The sequence below is a fragment of the Mobula birostris genome, chromosome 6 (assembly GCF_030028105.1).
Source record: "Mobula birostris isolate sMobBir1 chromosome 6, sMobBir1.hap1, whole genome shotgun sequence".
Lineage (NCBI taxonomy): Eukaryota > Metazoa > Chordata > Chondrichthyes > Myliobatiformes > Myliobatidae > Mobula > Mobula birostris.
Genome location: NC_092375.1, coordinates 38,227,260 through 38,246,996, shown reverse-complemented (window position 1 = coordinate 38,246,996; position 19,737 = coordinate 38,227,260). Strand labels below are relative to the sequence as shown.

The window sequence follows — 19,737 nt, the reverse complement described above, 5'->3', positions numbered from 1 at the left end:
TCCTGTCCCATGATCCTCTCGTATCCCTTTCGTCAATCACCTGTCCAGCTCTTGGCTCCATCCCTCCTCCTCCTGTCTTCTCCTATCATTTTGGATCTCCCCCTCCCCCTCCCACTTTCAAATCTCTTACTAGCTCTTCCTTCAGTTAGTCTTGACGAAGGGTCTCTGCCTGAAACGTCGACTGTACCCCTTCCTAGAGATGCTGCCTGGCCTGCTGTGTTCACCAGCAACTTTGATGTGTGTTGCTTGAATTTCCAGCATTTGCAGAATTCCTGTTGTTTGATCTGTTGAGAGGAGTGTAAGTAGAGGAAGTTGAATACTCAGTAGATCAGGTGACCGCTGGGGAGAGAAAAATTGAGGTACATTTATAGTCATTAACTCAGATGTTTTTTCTTCCCAACATTTCCAGCTATCTTTTTTATATATCGGTTTTTCAGCACCTGCTATCTTTTGCATCTCATAGTTCCATATTTCGTTTTCTGTGTGTTGCCTTCTTCAGAGAAATGCTGCCTGACCCTCTGAGTATCCTCAACATTTAAAGTATCATACATTTCTAATTCTTATGCTATAGTTGACGACCTCACATTTTTCCATATTATATATCCATCTATCATACCCAACAGAGCATCTCTACATTTTTCTCACAATCCACACAGCTAGCTAGCCTTGTAACGTTGGTCAACTTGGATATAATACATTTGCTTCTATCATCTAAATTACTGAGATAGAATGTGAGTCCAGCACAGATTCCCAATCACCAAGATCAACCCTTACAGTCCTCATGGCCTTCCAGGTGAGGCCGTGCAAGCGGAACAAGTGCCTCACCTGCCCCTACCCTTCTTCCCTCACTACCATTCAGGGCCCCAAACAATCCTTCCAGGTGAGGCAACACTATATCTGTGAGACTATTGGGGTCATCTACAGTATCCGGTGCTCCTGCTGTGGCCTCCGGTATGTCGGTGAGTCACAATGTGGATTGGGAGACCGCTTCGCTGAGCACCTATGCTCCATCCACCAAAAAAGGCAGGATCTCTCGATAGACACCCATTTCAATTCTACTTCCCATTCCCATTCCGACATGTCAGTACCTGACCTGCTCTGTTGTTGCAATGAGGCTGCCCTCAGGTTGCAGGAATAACACCTTATATTCTGTCTGGGTAGCCTCCAACACGATGGCATGATCATCGATTTCTTGAACTTCCGGTAATTGTCCCCCCTCCTCTCCTTCACCATTCCCCATTTCCATTTCCCTCCCTCACCTTATCTCCTTACCTGCCCATCATCTTCCTCTGGTGCTCTTCCCTTTTCCCTTTCTTCCATGGTTTTCTGTCTTCTCTTATCAGATTCCCCCTTCTCCAGCCCTTTATCCCTTATACCAATCAACTTCCCAGCTCTTTACTTCACCCCCTCCCCTTCTCCTGGTTTCCCCTATCGCCTACCACCTAGTACTTCTTCCTTCCCTCCCCCATCTTCTTACTCTGACTTCTCCCCTTTCTTTCCAGTCCTGGTGAAGGGTCTCAGCCCGAAATGTCAACTATTTACTCTTTTCTATTGATGCTGCCTGGCCTGCTGAGTTCCTGCAGTATTTTGTGTGTGTTGCTTTACATTTCCAGCATCTGCAGACTTTCTTGTGTTTGTTGCACATTAGATACTTAGCTGAGAACTTAAAGAAAATCAAATGTCTAGATTTACTCAGTGGACAAAATGTGTAATTCTATCAAGAACATTTCCTGAAAGATAAAACTGCATTAAACCTATTGTTTTTGGAATCTTAGGATATCTATTAGTCAAAATAAGAACATAAAAAATAGGAGCAGGAGTAGGCCATCTGGCCCGTCAAGCCTGCTTCGCCATTCAATAAGATCATGGCTGATCTGACCATGGTCTCATCTCCACCTACCTGCCTTTTCCCCATAACGCTAATTCCCCTATTATACAAAAACCTATCCAACTGTGCCTTGAATATATTTACTGAGGCAGCCTCCACTGCTTCATTGGGCAGAGAATTCCACAGATTCACCATTCTCTTGGAAAAGCAGTTCCTCCTCATCTCCATCCTAAATTTACTCCCCAAAACTTGAGTCTATCTCCCCTGGTTCTAGTCTCACCTACCAGTAGAAACAACTTTCCTGCCTTTATCTTATTCAAAATTTTATATGTTTCTATAAGGTCTCCTCTCATTCTTCTGAACTCCAGCAAGTACAGTCCCAGGTGACTCGATCTCTCCTCATAGTCTAACGCCCTCATCCCCTGAATCACCTCTGCACCTCCTCCGAAGTCAGTATATCCTTCCTCAAGGATGGAGACCAGAAATGCATGCAGTACTCCAGATGCGGCCTCAAAGTGGAATGTTGGCCTTCATTGCTAGATGGATTGAATTTAAGAGCAGGGAGGTTATGCTCATGTAATCTGAACTGTTAATTTGGAGGTTGTTTCAATTAGTCTCTGGTTGAACTTGATGTAAACAGTAAATTCAAACCAGACATTGAGCTTCACAGTTTAATTCCTTCCATGAAGTTCCAGTACTGTTTCCTTTCACAGTGCTTCAATGGTCTAGTCTTCACCTTTGTTGCCTGCCTAGAAATTTATTTCCAATCCAGTTCTTCTTCCTATTTCTTCAGTTGGCAGTGCAGCCCTGGACATGGCCTGAGCCTGTTTCCCACAGTTGTACAGTGTTTCCAGACTTCATTCCTTGTCTAGCTTTACTAGTTCTCTTGCTCAGACTCCTGATGTTCTGGCTCTCTGCCGAACCACGTTAATGAATATCCACATCTTGGCCGCACAAAGATTGGATCTTCTCCTTGATCAAAGCAGTAACACATAGGCAGAAAAAGACAGGCATCACAGAAAGGAAAGAAAATTCTGAAACATGATCAATGTTTATAACAGCAGGAAAACCAGTGCCAAGAAACATTTAATAAGGGTCAGAAAGAGAGTACAGAACAGTTGATTTAATGACCTCGAATGTAAAAAGACCTTTGGCCTGGCTCTATCTCCTCCTTTTTTCTTCATTCTCCATATCTGTTTCTATCCACAAGCCGCTGTCTCCTAGCTCGGCACTGTCCCTCTCCCCCACTAACTCTGTTTGCCTCGTTCCTCCTCCTCACCTCTCATTCTGGCTGCTTCCCCTCTACACACTCAGTCCTGATGCAGGGTCTTAACCCAGAACATTGACAAAATTTTTGCCTCCACAGATGCTGTTCAATTCATTGACTTCCTCCAGCATTTTGTTTTTTGACCCAGTTATTCCCGTCACTCCAAATAATTGGAAGTATCCACAGAAATTAAACTCTGAACTCTATGAATCAGTTCTCCATGTAATCTACGGAACAAGATTTAGAGAGCAATGCAAATAAAATTCAATCAGACATTTCAGATCTATTACCTGCTATCATGTTAACCTTTTTCATGTCAGTAGCTCCTCAGTCAGCTCTTGTCATAAATGTTCCTCTTGAATCTAAGAAGCCCAAGAGGGCTCTTGGTAAAACAGCTGATACTCTAAATAGCAGTCTACCCCTGCAGACTCTTCAAGAACACAGTGCAATATTTTTAATAAGGACAAAGATCTAATAAGTTTCATCAATCTTTACCAATTCTTTATTTGTAATTCAAGTTTTTATTATTATTTATTCTTATTCTACAAAACAGCACAGCATATCACAGAGCAGACACAGTACAGCATATTTACACAGCCATCCCATGACAGGAAAACAAATAAAGAAGTTCTAATTTAAGTTTAAATTAACATACAACCAAAATTGATCCCACATGTCTTGCACTTTTCCCTCACTGTTAATTCTTCCCAACATGTGTTCATATGATGAAATCCTAATCATTTCCTCAGTCCATTCCTTCACAGTGGGATATCTGGTTTTTTTCCAGTTTTGCAATATAGTTCTTGCAACTGTGATGAGACCCACCTTTAAAATAGTGAATTTGTCATTGTTTACATTAGATATCATTGTCTGATCACCCAGGAGACAAAACCATGGGCACAAGGGCAGTGTGGAACCCAACCAATTCCCCAACAAATCGAGAACTTTACACCAAAATGGACGAACCATGGAACACTCCCAAATCATGTGAAAGTATGTGCCCACCTCATTTTTACATTTCCAGCATAAATTATTATCAACAATCCCCATTTTGTAGAGTCTAGTTGGTGTCCAATAATATCCGTGTACTATCTTATACTGAATAAATTTCCCTCTCTCTTCCCTAATATGTCTACCCATATTTGGTAAAATATTTGACCACTCATTATCTTCAATATCGCTCACCCACAGAGTGCTTGAACATTTTGTAAACACTGATGCTTTATTAGATTAGATTAGATTCAACTTCATTGTCATTGTGCCGAGTACAGAACCAAGCCAATGAAATGCATTTAGCATCTGACCAGAAATGCAAAGAATAGTGTTATTTACAAAATCACTGCGAATAAAAAAAGTGTTACGGCACACAAATATAAAAGTACTTGAGACAGTACAATACGGATGCAATACTGCTTAGCGCTGTGATGAGAGGTTCAGCAGTGTCACAGCCTCAGGGAAGAAGCTCTTCCTGAGCTTGCTGGTGCGGAAGCGGAGGCTCCTGTAGCACCTACCGGATGGGAGGAGGGTAAAAAGTCCATGGTTAGGGTGAGATGCATCCCTGATAATGCTTTTCGCCCTGCCCTGGCAGCGTTTATGGTAGATGTTCTCAATGGTGGGCAATTGGGTGCCGATAATCCACTGGGCAGTTTTCACCACACACTGGAGTGCTTTGCAGTCCGATACAGGACAATTGCCAAACCACACTGAGATGCAATTAGTGAGTATGCTCTCAATGGTACAGTGGTAAAAGTCCGTCAGTATCCTGGAACAGAGGTGAGCTTTCTTCATGTTCCACAGGAAATAAAGGCACTATTGCGCCTTTTTGATCAGGATGGAGGAGTTCAGGGACCAGGTGAGATCCTCGGAAATGTGGACACCAAGGAATTTGAAGCTTGATACATGTTCCATTACAGCTCCATTGACGTAGATAGGGACGTGAGTGTGACTCCTAGCATGCCTGAAGTCCACAATGATCTCCTTGGTCTTCTGGGTGTTAAGGGCCAGATTGCTGTCGGCACACCATGCAGCCAGGTGCTGGATCTTGTCCCTGTAGGCCTTATGAACCATAGGTTGATGAACTTCCTGTGGTAATGTAAAGTATTCAGTTAAGTGTTACTTTGTAGGTCACCGTTCTTGAATATGCTACTAATGCAATGTCTTATTTGAACATAGAATAGTACAGCACACTACAGGCCCTTCAGCCCACAATGTTGTGCCAACCCTCAAACCCTGCCTCCCATAATAGAACATAGAATAGTACAGCACAGTAAATACTTCCAAAAGTTCCCTTTATCTACAAAGTTATATTTCCTCTGCAAATCCACATATGACATAAAAATCCCATTCTCATAGAGATCACCTACTGTATTTATACCTTTAATCTTCCATTCTTTCCAGTACACCGTTCTTTTCCCAATGCATTACTCAGGGTTATTCCAGAGCGAGGAGTATAGCTGGTTTAAATGTGACATTCTACAAGCTTTATGAATTGTACCCTACACACTCCTTGAGTGAAATAGTATAGGATTTAGATTAGTCCTGTTTAATCTTTACCAATTCTGTGCAAAATCCCATGATGTTTCTGACTATAGGATATTGTCTGCGGGGAATTCAGCTTTCATCTCCTTCTCTGTGGTACTTTTCTTTCTCTGGTAATTAAATCATCTCCTGTTTGCAGGAGAGCATTGTGTGGGTAGAGCTACTAGGACTTGATGTTTCATTCCCTATGGTAAGTCGGTACTCTTGATGTTGGCAGTGGGTTTGGAGTGACGACAAGGAGGGAGGGTAGGTACGTCATCGGGGTCATCAGGTGGGCACCCTCCTTCTTTGACGTTTCGTTGATAAGCCCACGATGTCTTCAGGGAGCTCAATGGTGCTACCTGGTGTCCCAGATACACCCCCCTCAGTTCCATACCCTCCTGTCTTCATCTTGCAGCCCAGTTGTTGTCTTTCCTTTTAATCCAAATCCAGTTGCTGCTTTCTTCTGCTGCGTTTGACAAGGACTTGATCGCTTGTTGGAGGGAGTGACCCCTCACCCCCATCTTCAATAGATGGGTCGTAGATGTAGCAACGAATCCCCTGCATCCCACTTCTACAGGGAAAATCTTGGGGCATTCTGGGCAGCTTCAGTTGCCAGTTCAGAGTACTTGGTCTTTTTCGTCTCATAAGCTTCTTCGACACCATCTTCCCATGGTGCTGTCAATTCCACAACATATGCCAGCTTGGCTGTTGTGGGAGCAGTTCCCAGGCAATGCAGGTGATATGTGGAAAGAGGTGAAAAGTAGAGTGAAGCTTCTTCCGGTTTTATAGGATTTGTATTAGAGACGGTACTTTAATTTACAGTTGATCTTCCTCATGAGGTCATTCAGCCTCAGCCTAGGGAGTGCCGCAATTCCGAGGATGAAAGATTAGCTTTATTTGTCACAGGTACATCAAAACATACAATGACATGCATTCAAGATGCTGGAGGAACTCAGTAGGCCACGCAACATCTATGGGAAAAAAGTACAGTCGACGTTTTGGGCCTAAACCTGCCAAAGGGTTTCGGGGCGAAACGTCGGCTGTACTTTTTTCCATAGATGCTGCCTGGCCTGCTGAGTTCCTCCAGCATTTTGTGTGTGTTGCTCGGATTTCCAGCAGCTGCAGATTTTGTCTTCTTAATGACGACACGCATTTGTGTCAAATCAAATCAGTGAAGATTGTGCTGATTGTGCAAGTGTTAGCACACTTCCGGCACCAATGTAGCATGCTCACAGCTTCCTAACCCTAACTTGTATGTCTTTGGAATGTGGGAAGAGCACCGGAGCTTACCGGGAGAACAACATAATTATTAAGCTTACTACTCCCTACAAAGTAAGCAATTATTCTCACTCCTAAATTTGATTTGCGTTGTTATAAGTCGATCAATGAACTCATCAGCTGGTCACTAAAGTAGAAACAGGAGCGACTGACTTTAAAGAGTCTAGAAAACACAGAATTACTGAGAAGTTTAGAGAAACAAAGGGTCATTGTGAGCGCAGGTTAGCAGACAAGTAGATCATGTCATTATAAAGAAGCCTGGGATGCTTACTTGGCAGTGGAAAGGAGTATGGATCGGTTGAGATCAGTGCATCACGATAAGGATGTAATAGAAAGAGTAGGGGTGTCAAGGAGATTTATGAGAATGCTGCTAGATTCAGAGAATTTAGGGTGATAAGGGAATGACAAAAATGAGGTTGTTCACTTTGTAATAGAGAAGAGAGGATAGAGATAAGGTCTGAAAGATTACCCACTGGACTTCTTGCCCTCAGTCCCCAACAGATTAGAATTTCCTTTGATAAAACAGACATGAACTTATTTAAAGTTTCTGAGAGCCCATCTGCTTTATAATTCTCACAACAACCTCATTGCAAAGGCTGCTTTATTTCTAGATATTATGCTTCTTACTCTGTGGATATACTGGAATGTTTTAAGCATTCTGCTTCTTTTGATGGTTATTCTTTGAGAAGAGTTTTTAAATAGTTTGTTGTATAAATTATTAAAGATTCTGAAAGAGAAGCTAGTGTTGTTAGCAGGCTACTGCAAAAAATCAGCCCAATTGTGTAACTTTGCCCATTGATCTTTCCCAGGATTTAGATAATATAATAGACACTAACATTTGATTTTTATTGTTAATGTACTGTACTTTTTAACCATTGAATTTTTTTTTCAGAACTACTTATTTGTTGATTATAATTATTGACATAATTGAAATTATGTGCTACCAGCAAAAACAAATTTTAGAAAATAAAAGATTTATAACTTAATTAACATCGTATTGCTTGTCTAGAGTTAGTAGCTGTGGTATCTGAATGATATAATTTGCCAAATCATTTTCAGATGAATCCTGCATTTATAACCACACAAGATTGCACAGTGAGACAGCATTTTCCAATGCAGTACCCAGCACACACTATGAAGATTTACAGATATCCAAGAACTGACCTTCAGGAAGTATATGTGAAGAGATGCAGTCCATCAAAAATTATTTTAATAGTGCTTTTAATTTTGGTCATATCTGGAGGAGCTGCGGCCATTTTGTGGTACTTTGTTTGTAAGTAAAACAAAAAATTCTGAAGTTGTCATTTGAAATTTTAATCATGGAATTGTGATTTAGTAAACCTTTATGTAGTTTTGGGAGGTGTTTTGTAGCCAAGGTGTAAATAGGTATTTTAACTGATATTACACAATGTTTAATATCAGTTCTATCCTCCTCCTGTCTTCTTCTATTACCACTCTCGCCTCTTATAACTTCTCACCTGCCTTTCACCTTGCCTTCCTCCTTCCCTTTCTCCTACGGTCCACTTTCCTCTCCTATCAGATTTCTTCCTCTCCAGCCCTTTACCTTTCCCATTCAGCTGGCTTCACCTATCACCTGCTAGCTAGCCTCCTTCTCCCCTCCACCCTTTTATTCTGATGTCTTCCCCTTTCCTTTCCTGTCCTGAAGAAAGGTCTCAGTCAGAAACGTCAACTGTTTTTTTTCCTATGGATGCTGCCTGACCTGCTGAGTTCCTCCAGTATTTTCTGTGTGTTGTTTTCAACTTCCGGCATCTGAAGAATTTCTTGTCTTTATTAAACAATGTTGGCCGACTGGTGGGGTAGTGGCATCAGTGTTGGAATTCGGAGCGAAGGCTCCCGAGTTCGAACCCAGCTGGCTCTCTAGGCATGCTTTCCATCCGTGCTGGGTTGAGCGTTGAGCTAGCAACTCGACCTCGTAAAAAAGAAATTGCCTGCTACAGAAACATCAACAGCAAAAAGTTGATGGCCTATGCTCTCTCGTGAGTTTAAAAGGCAATTTCCTTCCTTCCTTCCTATTAAACAATGTTAGTGCAATACCCAACACAAACGAGACCTTGATCAAATGGTTCCATACTGGATAAACTCACTGAGCAGTCAGGGAAGTGTCTCTCATACACATTTGTTTGTTTGTTTCTGATAATTAGGCTGGTTTGATCTATAAGCTTCATGTATAGTATTTGTAGTGATTCTTGCTCCTCACCTGTTCCATGACTTAATATTTACACAAACTGTCATGCTGTTTGTAATTTAAAATGATTTCTAGATTTAAACTTTGTATTTAAATGTATGATATATTTGCAAAGCTAGGGTCCTGACACATCTTACAATTCATTGACTTTTTTTTTAATAACCTTCAACTAACAGTAGTGCAAGTCCTAAAATGGGAGAGCATATTCTGCACTAGCACCCCAAGCCAGTTATTGAAGAAGTTCATTTAAAAGATCAACATAATTTGGTCAGTTGTTTGGTGGCAGCTACTGAATCATTTTTTGTGTCCTCTGGTGTGATGTACTTCCCTACTCCCTTCACAGTTTCAGAGAGGGTATGATGGGTTTTATTTTCAGAATATTCTTTTGCGTGTTTTGTAGAAGGACAGGAGGAGAAGTCTTCAGCTGCTCAATGAATCGTGCCTTGCTTCATATGGAGTAGGAAGACAGGATCTAAATTTTAGATCATATCAGAATGTAGTGTAGTACTCGGAGGAGCTGAAAGTGCTACATTTGAGCTTTGCTCCATTCACATCGGGATTGTTGCACCATGCACTGTGTTTTGCTTCCTGTGTAACATTTCCCAACCAGAAGTCTGGAGGGTGAATGAGTTGTTGGCCACGAGTGACAGATATACAATAGTTTTTTTTTTCTAATTGACTCCTCTGAGAAGTTGAAATCGTGTATTAACAATGCATTGGAATCCTAGTGTGCTGCAGCAGCAGCAGAACCTCACCCATAAGCCTACAAATTAATAGCTGTTGGACAAAGTTAACAGAGTTGTTACCAACAAACTTGGTCAAATTCTCTATATACAAAACTAAACAACTTTGGTATAAGTTCCCTCAAAAGCACCTGTTGGCTTAATTTGATACTATTATATTTGTGAAATGAATAATCACTCCTTCATAAATTCCTGCTTTTCCTCCAGCTACTGACATTGAATTAGTTGTTTTGTTTTAGAGGACAGTGGTTTTAAAAACTTTTCTCTATATTGATTGAACAACGAAATTTTCTATCTTATATTTTTTCATGTATCCATTCATCTAATACGGTTGCTACATAATATTTAATTCAATCTGCCTCTTCGTACCATCCCAGATGAAACTCATGTGATAATACTTTATCCCAAAGTCTTACTTAAGAAGGCAATTTATCAGATAAAACATTAGTAATTAAATAGATTGCCTTTCTAATCTGGCTTTAAAATGATTGGTTTCCTTTTTAATCATAGATATCCAGCATTATTGAGTATACATACTTTTCCTTCACTTCGTTTTAATTAGGAGAAATAGTGGTAACATTATGTTTTAATTTAACTTGCCCTTCAGGTATGTCCCAGGTTTTCTGAAGAACTTCAGTGCCTGCAGACTAATTTACCTAAAATATAAAATTCTGTTAAATTCAGGCAAAACAAAAACAGGCAACTTCTTGCTCTACCAAACAATTGAAACAAAAATATTGCACGTGTTTTAACTGCAAAGTAAAAAGCTTTTTCAGTAAATTCAAAGAATATCTCAAGATGTTGGCTCCAACCAACAGTGAAACTTCTTGTCTTGATCATCTTTTTCTATGACTGAAAACAGTGCTAAACATTAGGAATACTATAAATGCAGGTCTACCCTGTGAGTGAGTGAAATATAGGTGTTACACAGTTACAGACCGACACGGGGCGTGGGATCCTGCTCGGGGAAGTGGTCATTGGAAGCTGTACACTCAAGTGCACGAGTATGGTAAGCACGTCGATATTAAAGTGAGTCTTAAAGCAGATCCCTGCAGGCCCATGCTCGTGGCAGTTCTACTTGCCAACGTCCGATTGCTGGAAAATAAACTGGAGCGGCACCTCCATTCCTGATAAGCTGATGCTTACTATGCATAATTTGATGCCTCAAGTGATGTGACATTGAGGAAAGCCCCTCTCCCCCTGAGGAACAGGACCCTCTCCGACTGCAGCTGAGGTGAGGATGATCCTAGCCAGGGTAAACTCAAGCAAAGCCGTAGGGCCAGAGAAGTTGGGTGCTGAGGGACTGCGCGGGTCAGCTAACAGAGGTCTTAAAGACATTTTTTAACATTTGCTGAAATAGTTCACTGTCCCTGTAGGCTTGGAGGCAGCCATCCTCAGTCTGCTGCCCAAGAGGGCAGAGGTAACTGGCCTAAACAATTACAGCCCAGTGCCACTGACCTCAAAATCATGAAGTGCTTTGAATGGCTGGCAGTGGATCATATAAAGTGCCACTTTCCAGCTGCTTTGACCTTTCCAGTTCATCTGCCACTCAAACCGGTCCACTAATGATGCCATAGCCTCGCCCCTCTACTCTGTCTTGTCCCAACCAGAAAACGATGCCTCGTGCCATGCTGCTGTTCATTGACTTCATCCCTGTGTTTAACATACTCGTCCCTCAGAGGCCGGCGGGTAAACTATTCTCATTGGGTCTCAACACTCATCTCTGTAAACCAATCTTGGACACCTTAATGGAATGACCCCAGACAGTCCGAGCTGGCAGCAACATCTCAAGCTCCATCACGCTGAGCACTGGTGCCCCCAGGGCTGTGTGCTCGGCCCGCTGCTGTTCACACTGCTGACTCACCACTGCACTGCCAGATCCAGCACAAACCACATCATCAAGTTTGCTGATGATACAACAGTGGCTGGCTTTGGAAAATGATGAGTTGGCATACAGAAGCTTGTCAGATGGTGCAAGAACAACGACCCGTGTCTTAACATGGACAAGACGAAGAAGGTGATTGTGGAAGGCACAGGTCGACTGCTCTCCATGGCACATCAATGGCTCTGCTGTGGAGAGAGTGAGGAGCACAAAGCTCCTTGCTGTGCACATTATGGACAGTCTAACCCCAGCCCACAACCCTTTCTGAGCAGATTGAGGCAAGCAAGGCCTCATTCTAACAACTTTCTACAGGAGTACCGTCAAGAGTGCCCTGTCTGGCTGGATCATTGTGTGGTACAGAGCCTGCAAGGCAGCAGATCACAAGACTGTACGTAGAATAGCAAAACCATTGAGAGGATCACCAGAGTCTCCCCTCCCCCTATTTGTGACATTTACCAGGAGCATTGCAGAGGAAGGGCCCAAAACCTTGTTGAGAATCCCACCACCCATCCCCCAATCTCTTTGACCCACAACCATCAGAAAGGAGGTGCAGAGGCATCAGGGCTACGACTGCCAAACTGTGTAACAGCTTCTTACCTCAGGCTGTGAGACTAATGAATACCCTGCCACCACTGAAGTCTTGTCACTAGGTCAGCGAGCTGTTTACTGTACTGTTTACCTGTGTTGCTTGCAGTTTCACAGTAACTTTACAAATGCATAGATATACAAATATTAGAAGAGAAGTAAGAAAGAATAAAAAAAATTACCTCAAACAGTCTAATGGGGGGGGGTGGTCATCACTTCCCCAGCTATAGGTTGACTCATTATAGAGCCTAATGGCCGAGGGTAAGAATGACCTCATATAGCGCTCTTTGGAGCAGTGCAGTTGCCTTCGTCTATTAATAAAAGTGCTCCTCTGTTCAGCCAAGGTGGCATGAAGAGGGTGAGAAACATCGTCCAGAATTGCCAGGATTTTCCGTAGGGTCCTTTGTTCTACCACAGCTCCAGTGTGGCCAGTTTGACTCCTATAACTTATTTACGTAGCATTTTTGTTTATGTGCTATGTGTGTTATATGTTTTGTGGGTGCACTGTGATTTCATTTGGTTATATATGTTCAGTCATGACAATAAACTTGAATATGAACTTGACATTTGTTCAAACTGTTGTTTTTTAGACAAAGACTCTTTGGTTTATAATAATATGATTGTCTCATAAAACAATGTTAGTCTTAGGAGATTCTGGTTGCTTTTGAAATAACTTGTAACGTATTTTTTAACCTTGTGTTTTGGTCCTTTTGTTGGAGCACTACTTTAATATATAATAACAATGCTTTTGGGTATTTACTGTGATTGTATTTCTCACATCTACCACCAATTAAGCTTTTCACAGATGCAACTTCTGAATCTCGCGATGGTTTGATTGATTTTTTGCATTCTATCAAATCCGACAGCTAAGATTCCAAATGGTAGAATTTACTTCAGTGGTTCCATACGTCTGCTAGATGTCCTTTTCAATTCTTCACTAACAGACAGCAAATCCGAGGAGTTCTTGTTCTTAGCCAAACAGGTTGAGGAACTAGTAAGTAAAATTTTGTTATGAGAAGTTTGTATAGTTTTTATTTCATTCTGGTGTTCAGAAGGTATGGCCATAGGTGAGATTAACATTTTAAAGTACTAAAAATTTAATAGGATGGACAGCTTCTGGTGTAGATTAATCTGGGAACAAATTGCCTTTAATATTCTGCTGATATCTAGAGTTAAATTATCAATTAGCCTTTCCACCCAAATTTAATTTTCATCAAACTTCATAATAGAATGGCAATTTTCTCCGTTTTTTAAAAAAAAATGTTATTTGGTATATTTAGGATAGTGCCCTTCTACCAGTTCAAGAAGTGTCCTTCTTGTTAATTCAACCAAAAATGGGTTTACCACCAAACTGAGCCTTTCTGATGGAAAATGGGGGAACGTCCTTCAGTAAGGTTACCTATCACTGTGAGCTGAACAATACCATGTGTAGCTCAGAAAGGAGGAATGATAATGTTTCCGTAAAGAGATCTTAATAAGTTCAGTATTGTGCAAAAGTCTTAAGCACATATATATAGCTAGGGTGTCTAAGGCTTTTGCACACCACTATAGTAATTTTATGTATTGCACTGTACTGCTGAAAAAAAAGACAGATTTCATAACATATGTGAGTGATGATAAACCTGTTTCTGATATGGGTCTCTGTGGTGGACTGAAAGTGGGAAGGGGGCAGGGAGAGGGGAATCATGATTAGGGAAAGTGGGGGGAGTAGGAAGCACCAGAGAGACATTCTGTAATGAACAATAACCCAATTGTTTGGAATCAAATGACCTTGTCTCGTGTCTCAGTGCTGGGTGTGTCTGCACCCATGCCAACCCCCACCCAGTACTTCATCTCTGCCACCTGTCTCACACCCCTCTTGTGGTACTCCACCCTCACCACTTCCAACATCCTCTGCTCCGCAGGTCCACAAACTTGCCCACTGCTCTACATTGATTAATACAGTATTTTATATATATATACCCCTAAGACTTTTGCATAGTACTGTACATGGTACAATTAGCAGCTATAACTCCAGGAGGCCGTGTAGAACCTTGTCACTACTCTTTTAAGATCTGAGCCCTCTTCAGAAATCTGTGTGGCCATATCTTCTGTGAGGAGCTGCCTTTGGTTTAACACTTCCTGTCCTGAGGTTTGACCAATCATGCTCACTGTCCCAAAATCTTCAGTTCCTACCGCTTAGCTATCCATCACAACACATGTTATCTATATCTGAATTGGCAGTTGCAAGTTTCACTTTTAATGTTGGTGTCCATTCATTCTTGTTTTTTCACAGAGCAGACTGGCCACCTTGGCTTTCCAAAATGGAAACTGGAGTCAGGGCAGGGTGATGGAGAAGGGAGGGGGAATTAATAGTTGCAATTTTAACCATCTTCATGTAGAAAATCAGAAAAGAATTTGGTTTGAAGGAAGAAGCTGGATGCAAGAAAAAGAAAGATTTGTTAAGAGTCTACCACTTTTTCAATGCTTTGGTTTCTGCTGGTGGCCGCTTTAATTGTGGACATCATTCTTGCCCTCAGGAGTGTGTAATACTTTGACTTCATGAGGTTAAAGTTGTGGGGACTAATTACTTGCCTCAGACAGGTTTTTATTTGTGAATGTTGTGCTGTTGGTTTGGATGATGCATATTCCATAGATTAAATATTTGGCCCTGCAAAGTGTCATTTTTAAGTTGTACATGTATAAGAAAATGTGGGGATGATTTATATGAAAGATTAGCCAGAGTCCTGAGACTATTGATGAGAGTGTGTGAAATACACCAAGTATTATTTAATATCACTCACATAGTTAGCAGGGTTGGTAATTGAAGAGGCTGTCACTAGTCTTAACCATGCAATTGAAGGTATTTAACACAAGAGATTCTGCAGATGCTGGAAATCCAGAGCGACACACACACAAAATGCCAGCGTATCTTAGCAGGTCAGGGCATTTGAGGGCTTTGAGACTTTTGCCTAATCAAATCCATAAATTAAAGACTGAGCACTTTTCAGTGAATTCAACAAATTGTTTTTTCCCTCTGTGCTTTATACCTAAAGAATTTTCTGGTCATCGGCGAAACCATTTTGTCATCCGGAAATATGTTAAATACTGGGCTCTATCACCAAATCCAGGTGTCATTCATGCTTTATTGCTTTGTTCTACAAATGGGTGTCATTCTTGCTTTCTTCTACTTTCTCTTGCAGGGCACCAAGGCAACTTAATGTCCCTTAAAACGTATAGACTAGGGTTAGACAGTGCTTGAGAGTGCTTGCTAATCCTATTAGTCAGGACTGTGGCTAATCCTTGGTATAGCTCATCACAGATCATTACCACATCTCCTTACTAAGCATAACCTCAAAACCACACTTTACTCACTGCTAACCTTGCATCATTCAAACCATAATGATACTTTAAGGTAATCATTCATGTGGTTCCAAATGAAATCGTAAAGTGCTGAAAATTTTTTGGCCAGTCAGATAGTATTTGTGACCTGAAACATCAGTCTGTTTCTCTCATCACAGATGTTGCCTGACACGCTGGGTATTTACAGCACTTTCTGTTTTCATTTGACATTTCTAGGTTGTTCTGGGTTTTGATTTTCAAACAATAAAGGTTGATAGGTTCTTGATTAGTCCGGGCGTGAAAGGTTATGGAGAAAAGGCAGGAGAATGGGGTTAAGAGGGAAATAGATCAGCCATGATGAAATGGCGGAGAAGGCTCGATGGGCCGAATGGCCTGATTCTGCTACTATGTCTTATGGCTAATCACTGCAACCATGATAGTGAGAATCATTATTAAATATAATTATTCATTTAGTTCTCATATTCCTGATTAAAAAATAACTTGTTCACAGCTTGGCTATTCTTAGAAATAACTATGCAATTTTATAAAACATGATCATACAGCCTTACAGCTATATTTTATTTTATGTGTTTGGCAGTTGACAGAGATATTTAGAAGATCACAATTGGCACAGAGCTTTGTCAGTGTCAACGTTATCTCCTTTAGGTATGAATCAGTTTCTTAAGGTTTTCTTCCCACAGCTCAACTTTCTAAGAGGTTTTTAAATGTTAATGTGTTAAAATATTTGAATAGATGATAAAAATTGTAAGTTATTTATTGTCTTACAGTGAATTCAAGAGCTGGAATATAATATGTACAGATGTATAGAACATAGGAAACCTACAGCACAATACAGGCCCTTCGGCCTGTATTAATTAATACTTTTTACAGTTCATTGATATTATCAATAATAATTGCTGTCCTTTCTGTTTTGGATAACAAGATTATTTTCAACAAACAGATAGAAATCTGGGAAGCTATGTAACTTGACAGATCCACCAAAATAAATAAGAGCCAGCAAATAATCTTAAAATTAATGTAAGTTGTATTTACATAGCATGTTTTTGTTAGAAAAAAATGCAAGCCATTTCATAAATGATAGAAGAAAATGGGCTGTAGATCAAACAAAAATGGAAATAAGAAGGGGTAACTAAGAATTTAACCAAAACATGAGTTTTTCACAGGAATAAGTGGTAAGAAGGCATTCGGGTTGAAAAGGGGAATGTTGAGGATTGAAATCCCTGTGAGTAAAGATTTGACCACTTATATTAAAAAAAAGTGTAGAACACAAAAGTAATGGTCAATGTGAAGGGATGTACATTAAGTATTAAGATAAAATAAAGGGGAGCCATAAAACTTTGGATTTGCATTAGATTGTCACTTTATTGGTCTCCCATTCTACTCTTTCTGATATTCAGTTTCAAGGGTGCCTGATAAGGTAGTTCCTGTTCGTCTGTAGCAACTAAAGAAGCATGTCTTATCCACAAAGTTTGGGATAATGGAGGATCAACAGGTCTTTGAGAAAGGGTATGGTGGCCAAATGGATCTTGGTATGGAATGAAAAATAAAACACAGTTGAGGTTTATGGACATTCACTAACCTCAAGCCATTAAAGGTTACTTAGAATTTAATAAGCACAGACAAATGGGCAAGAGTCCTTTCTGAGTTGCTTTTATTGTGAAATCTGTGATTCTTGTCCCAAAAAGCATCCCCGTTATAAGGTCCATTGTCAAAACATGTAGATCCTGTATACTTGGTATTACACTTGTAAAAATTCATTCATTGAGGCAATGTTTAGGTTTGGGCAATATTTATGTTATTTCCCACAAGTAAACAAAGCTCACTATAAATGGACTTGGAGAATTTGTGGATTATAGATGGTACTGTGTGCAATTTTTGTAATGGGCATTTTTAATGAAACCTACTGTATCTTTTTTCCACAGTGACGGAAGTGTTTTAGCTTACTTTGTGATTGCATTCAATGTGGGTAAAAAAACACTTCTAGAAGATAGCCAGGTCCTACATGCAGATGATGTGATTAAGGTATTGAGGAAAACTTCTGAATCTAGCACTCCTGCAATATTCCTGGGAAACCTGCTTATAGATGTTAATTCCATTGACATTTATGGTATGATTTTTCTCCTATGATATTAAATCTCATAATTAGAAATATGATAGATGTTACTTTATATATTTGGGAACTTGGGAACAATCAGTCCATGCACATTTGTAATTAGATTGGCAAAAATTAAACACAAAATACATGCTACATGTATATGTTAAATTAGGTTCTCTTTAAGGAGGTTTTCAGAAGGAAGAGGCATTAAATTTGCCACATATTGCAAATGTACTTTTGGAATGTATTACCTGAAAGATACTTTCTTTCATTTTTTGATCAGAATGCAGATACCAAAATGATTTGGTCTAAAAAATTGTTATGTCTAATCTATAAAACAAAATTTTAATTTATTATGAAAATAAGAAATCAATTCCAACGTTTCAGTGATGAACATTGAACTAGGTCTGAATGGCTGTCACTATTTAAAGATTTTGAGTTTCTACAAAATCTCCATATAATTATGAACTGTTTCGTGATCTTACTGATTATCCTTTTGTTTTGAAGCTTTTATTTTGATAACTAGAACTTTTTGAATATTATTAATGCATCTGTTTTCAATATTTTTGTTGCAGAACTAGAACATAACATGTATTCTTTCTCATTGGAAGAAGGTACATAATCTTTTATGGAATTAAATTGCTTGCAACTTTTTTTTCTGCTTAACTGAAGGTTCCTGTCCTATTGTGCCTATAAAGTGTCAATAAAACACTTGCAAAACAGAGAGTATAACCCAAGCAAACATAAATTGGTGACATATCTTTCACAAATATAGCCTTTTAAAATAAATAATTATATAAGACATTTTAATCTTAATGCGCAAAGATTTTACTGCACGATTTGAATTTCTGCTGGAATCTCTCATATGACAGAGTTTAGTTCTAATTCCAACATGTTTCAACCTGTCAGACAAACTTAAACTTGTGTACCGAAAGTGCTCAGAGTTTGCTTCTTGTTATCCCTTTAAACTCACTGGGTTCACTAGAATATTAATCATATGACTGCACAACACGCTATAAAAAGTGAAATAAGAGTAATGTAGTAATTAAGAACATTTGTTTGTCCAATATTATCGAAGTCCTGAGGATACCATTTATCGGATTTGTAATGTAATGAGAAAGTAAAGAGATTGAAATCATTTGTGATAACTTATTTGGTGCAATTTATAACAAATAAATTATTTTAACTAAATTTCAATCCCTGTGAGTGGCAAATTTAAAGATGACTTGATACTGGCAGGGCAAACAAGTACTGCTCTGTTCTTATGCCATTTGTTCTCAGTATAAAGTTGAGTAGATGAATATCAAAAAAAAATACACATGCTGGAAATCTTTTAAAAAAAACAAAGTGCTGAATACACAGCAGCTCTGGAAGCAACTGTGAGAGGAGTAACAGAATTAATGTTTCAGATCAAAGACTATTCAGAACAAGGATGGTTAAAATACAGGCTTGCTCTGTTGTAGAGAAAATGGGTAGGTTTATTTTTAGAGCCCTTCTTAAATAGTGGAACAACATTAGCTAACCTCCAGCAACACACACAAAAAATGCTGGTGAACACAGCAGGCCAGGCAGCATCTATAGGAAGCAGCACAGTCAATGTTACGGGTCGAGACCCTTCGTCAGGAGCAACTGAAAGAAGAGAATCCTCCGGTACATCACCTCTCGCTAGAAAAGATTTAAATATCTCTGCCAGGGCCCCTGAAATTTCAGCACTAGCCTCCCACAGGATCTAAGGGAACACCTTGTCAAGTCCTGGGGATTTTTCCATCCTAATTTTCCTGAAGACAGCAAACACCTCCTCCTCTGTAATCCGTACAGGGTCCATGAGGTCAATACTGCTTTGCTCACTTCTATAGACCCTGTGTTCATCTCCTGAGTAAATACAGAGGCAAAAAATTCTCTTAAGATCTCCCTCATCTGTTTTGTTTCTAAGCATGAATTACCATTCTGATACCCCAGAGGACCAATTTTTTTTCAAAAAATATTTATTT

General features: G+C 39.9%; 1 protein-coding gene across 1 annotated transcript in view; it reads left to right on the top strand.

Annotated features, from left to right (window-relative positions):
* Window positions 1-19,737, top strand: part of LOC140198952 (suppressor of tumorigenicity 14 protein homolog) — a 127,679-nt gene that overhangs the window by 24,163 nt on the left and 83,779 nt on the right. Inside the window, exons 2-6 of the mRNA XM_072260256.1 lie at window positions 7,953-8,166; window positions 13,176-13,303; window positions 16,229-16,296; window positions 17,574-17,758; window positions 18,322-18,360. Of these exons, the coding sequence (XP_072116357.1) occupies window positions 7,953-8,166; window positions 13,176-13,303; window positions 16,229-16,296; window positions 17,574-17,758; window positions 18,322-18,360 (634 nt within the window). The remainder of the gene's footprint in view (window positions 1-7,952; window positions 8,167-13,175; window positions 13,304-16,228; window positions 16,297-17,573; window positions 17,759-18,321; window positions 18,361-19,737) is intronic.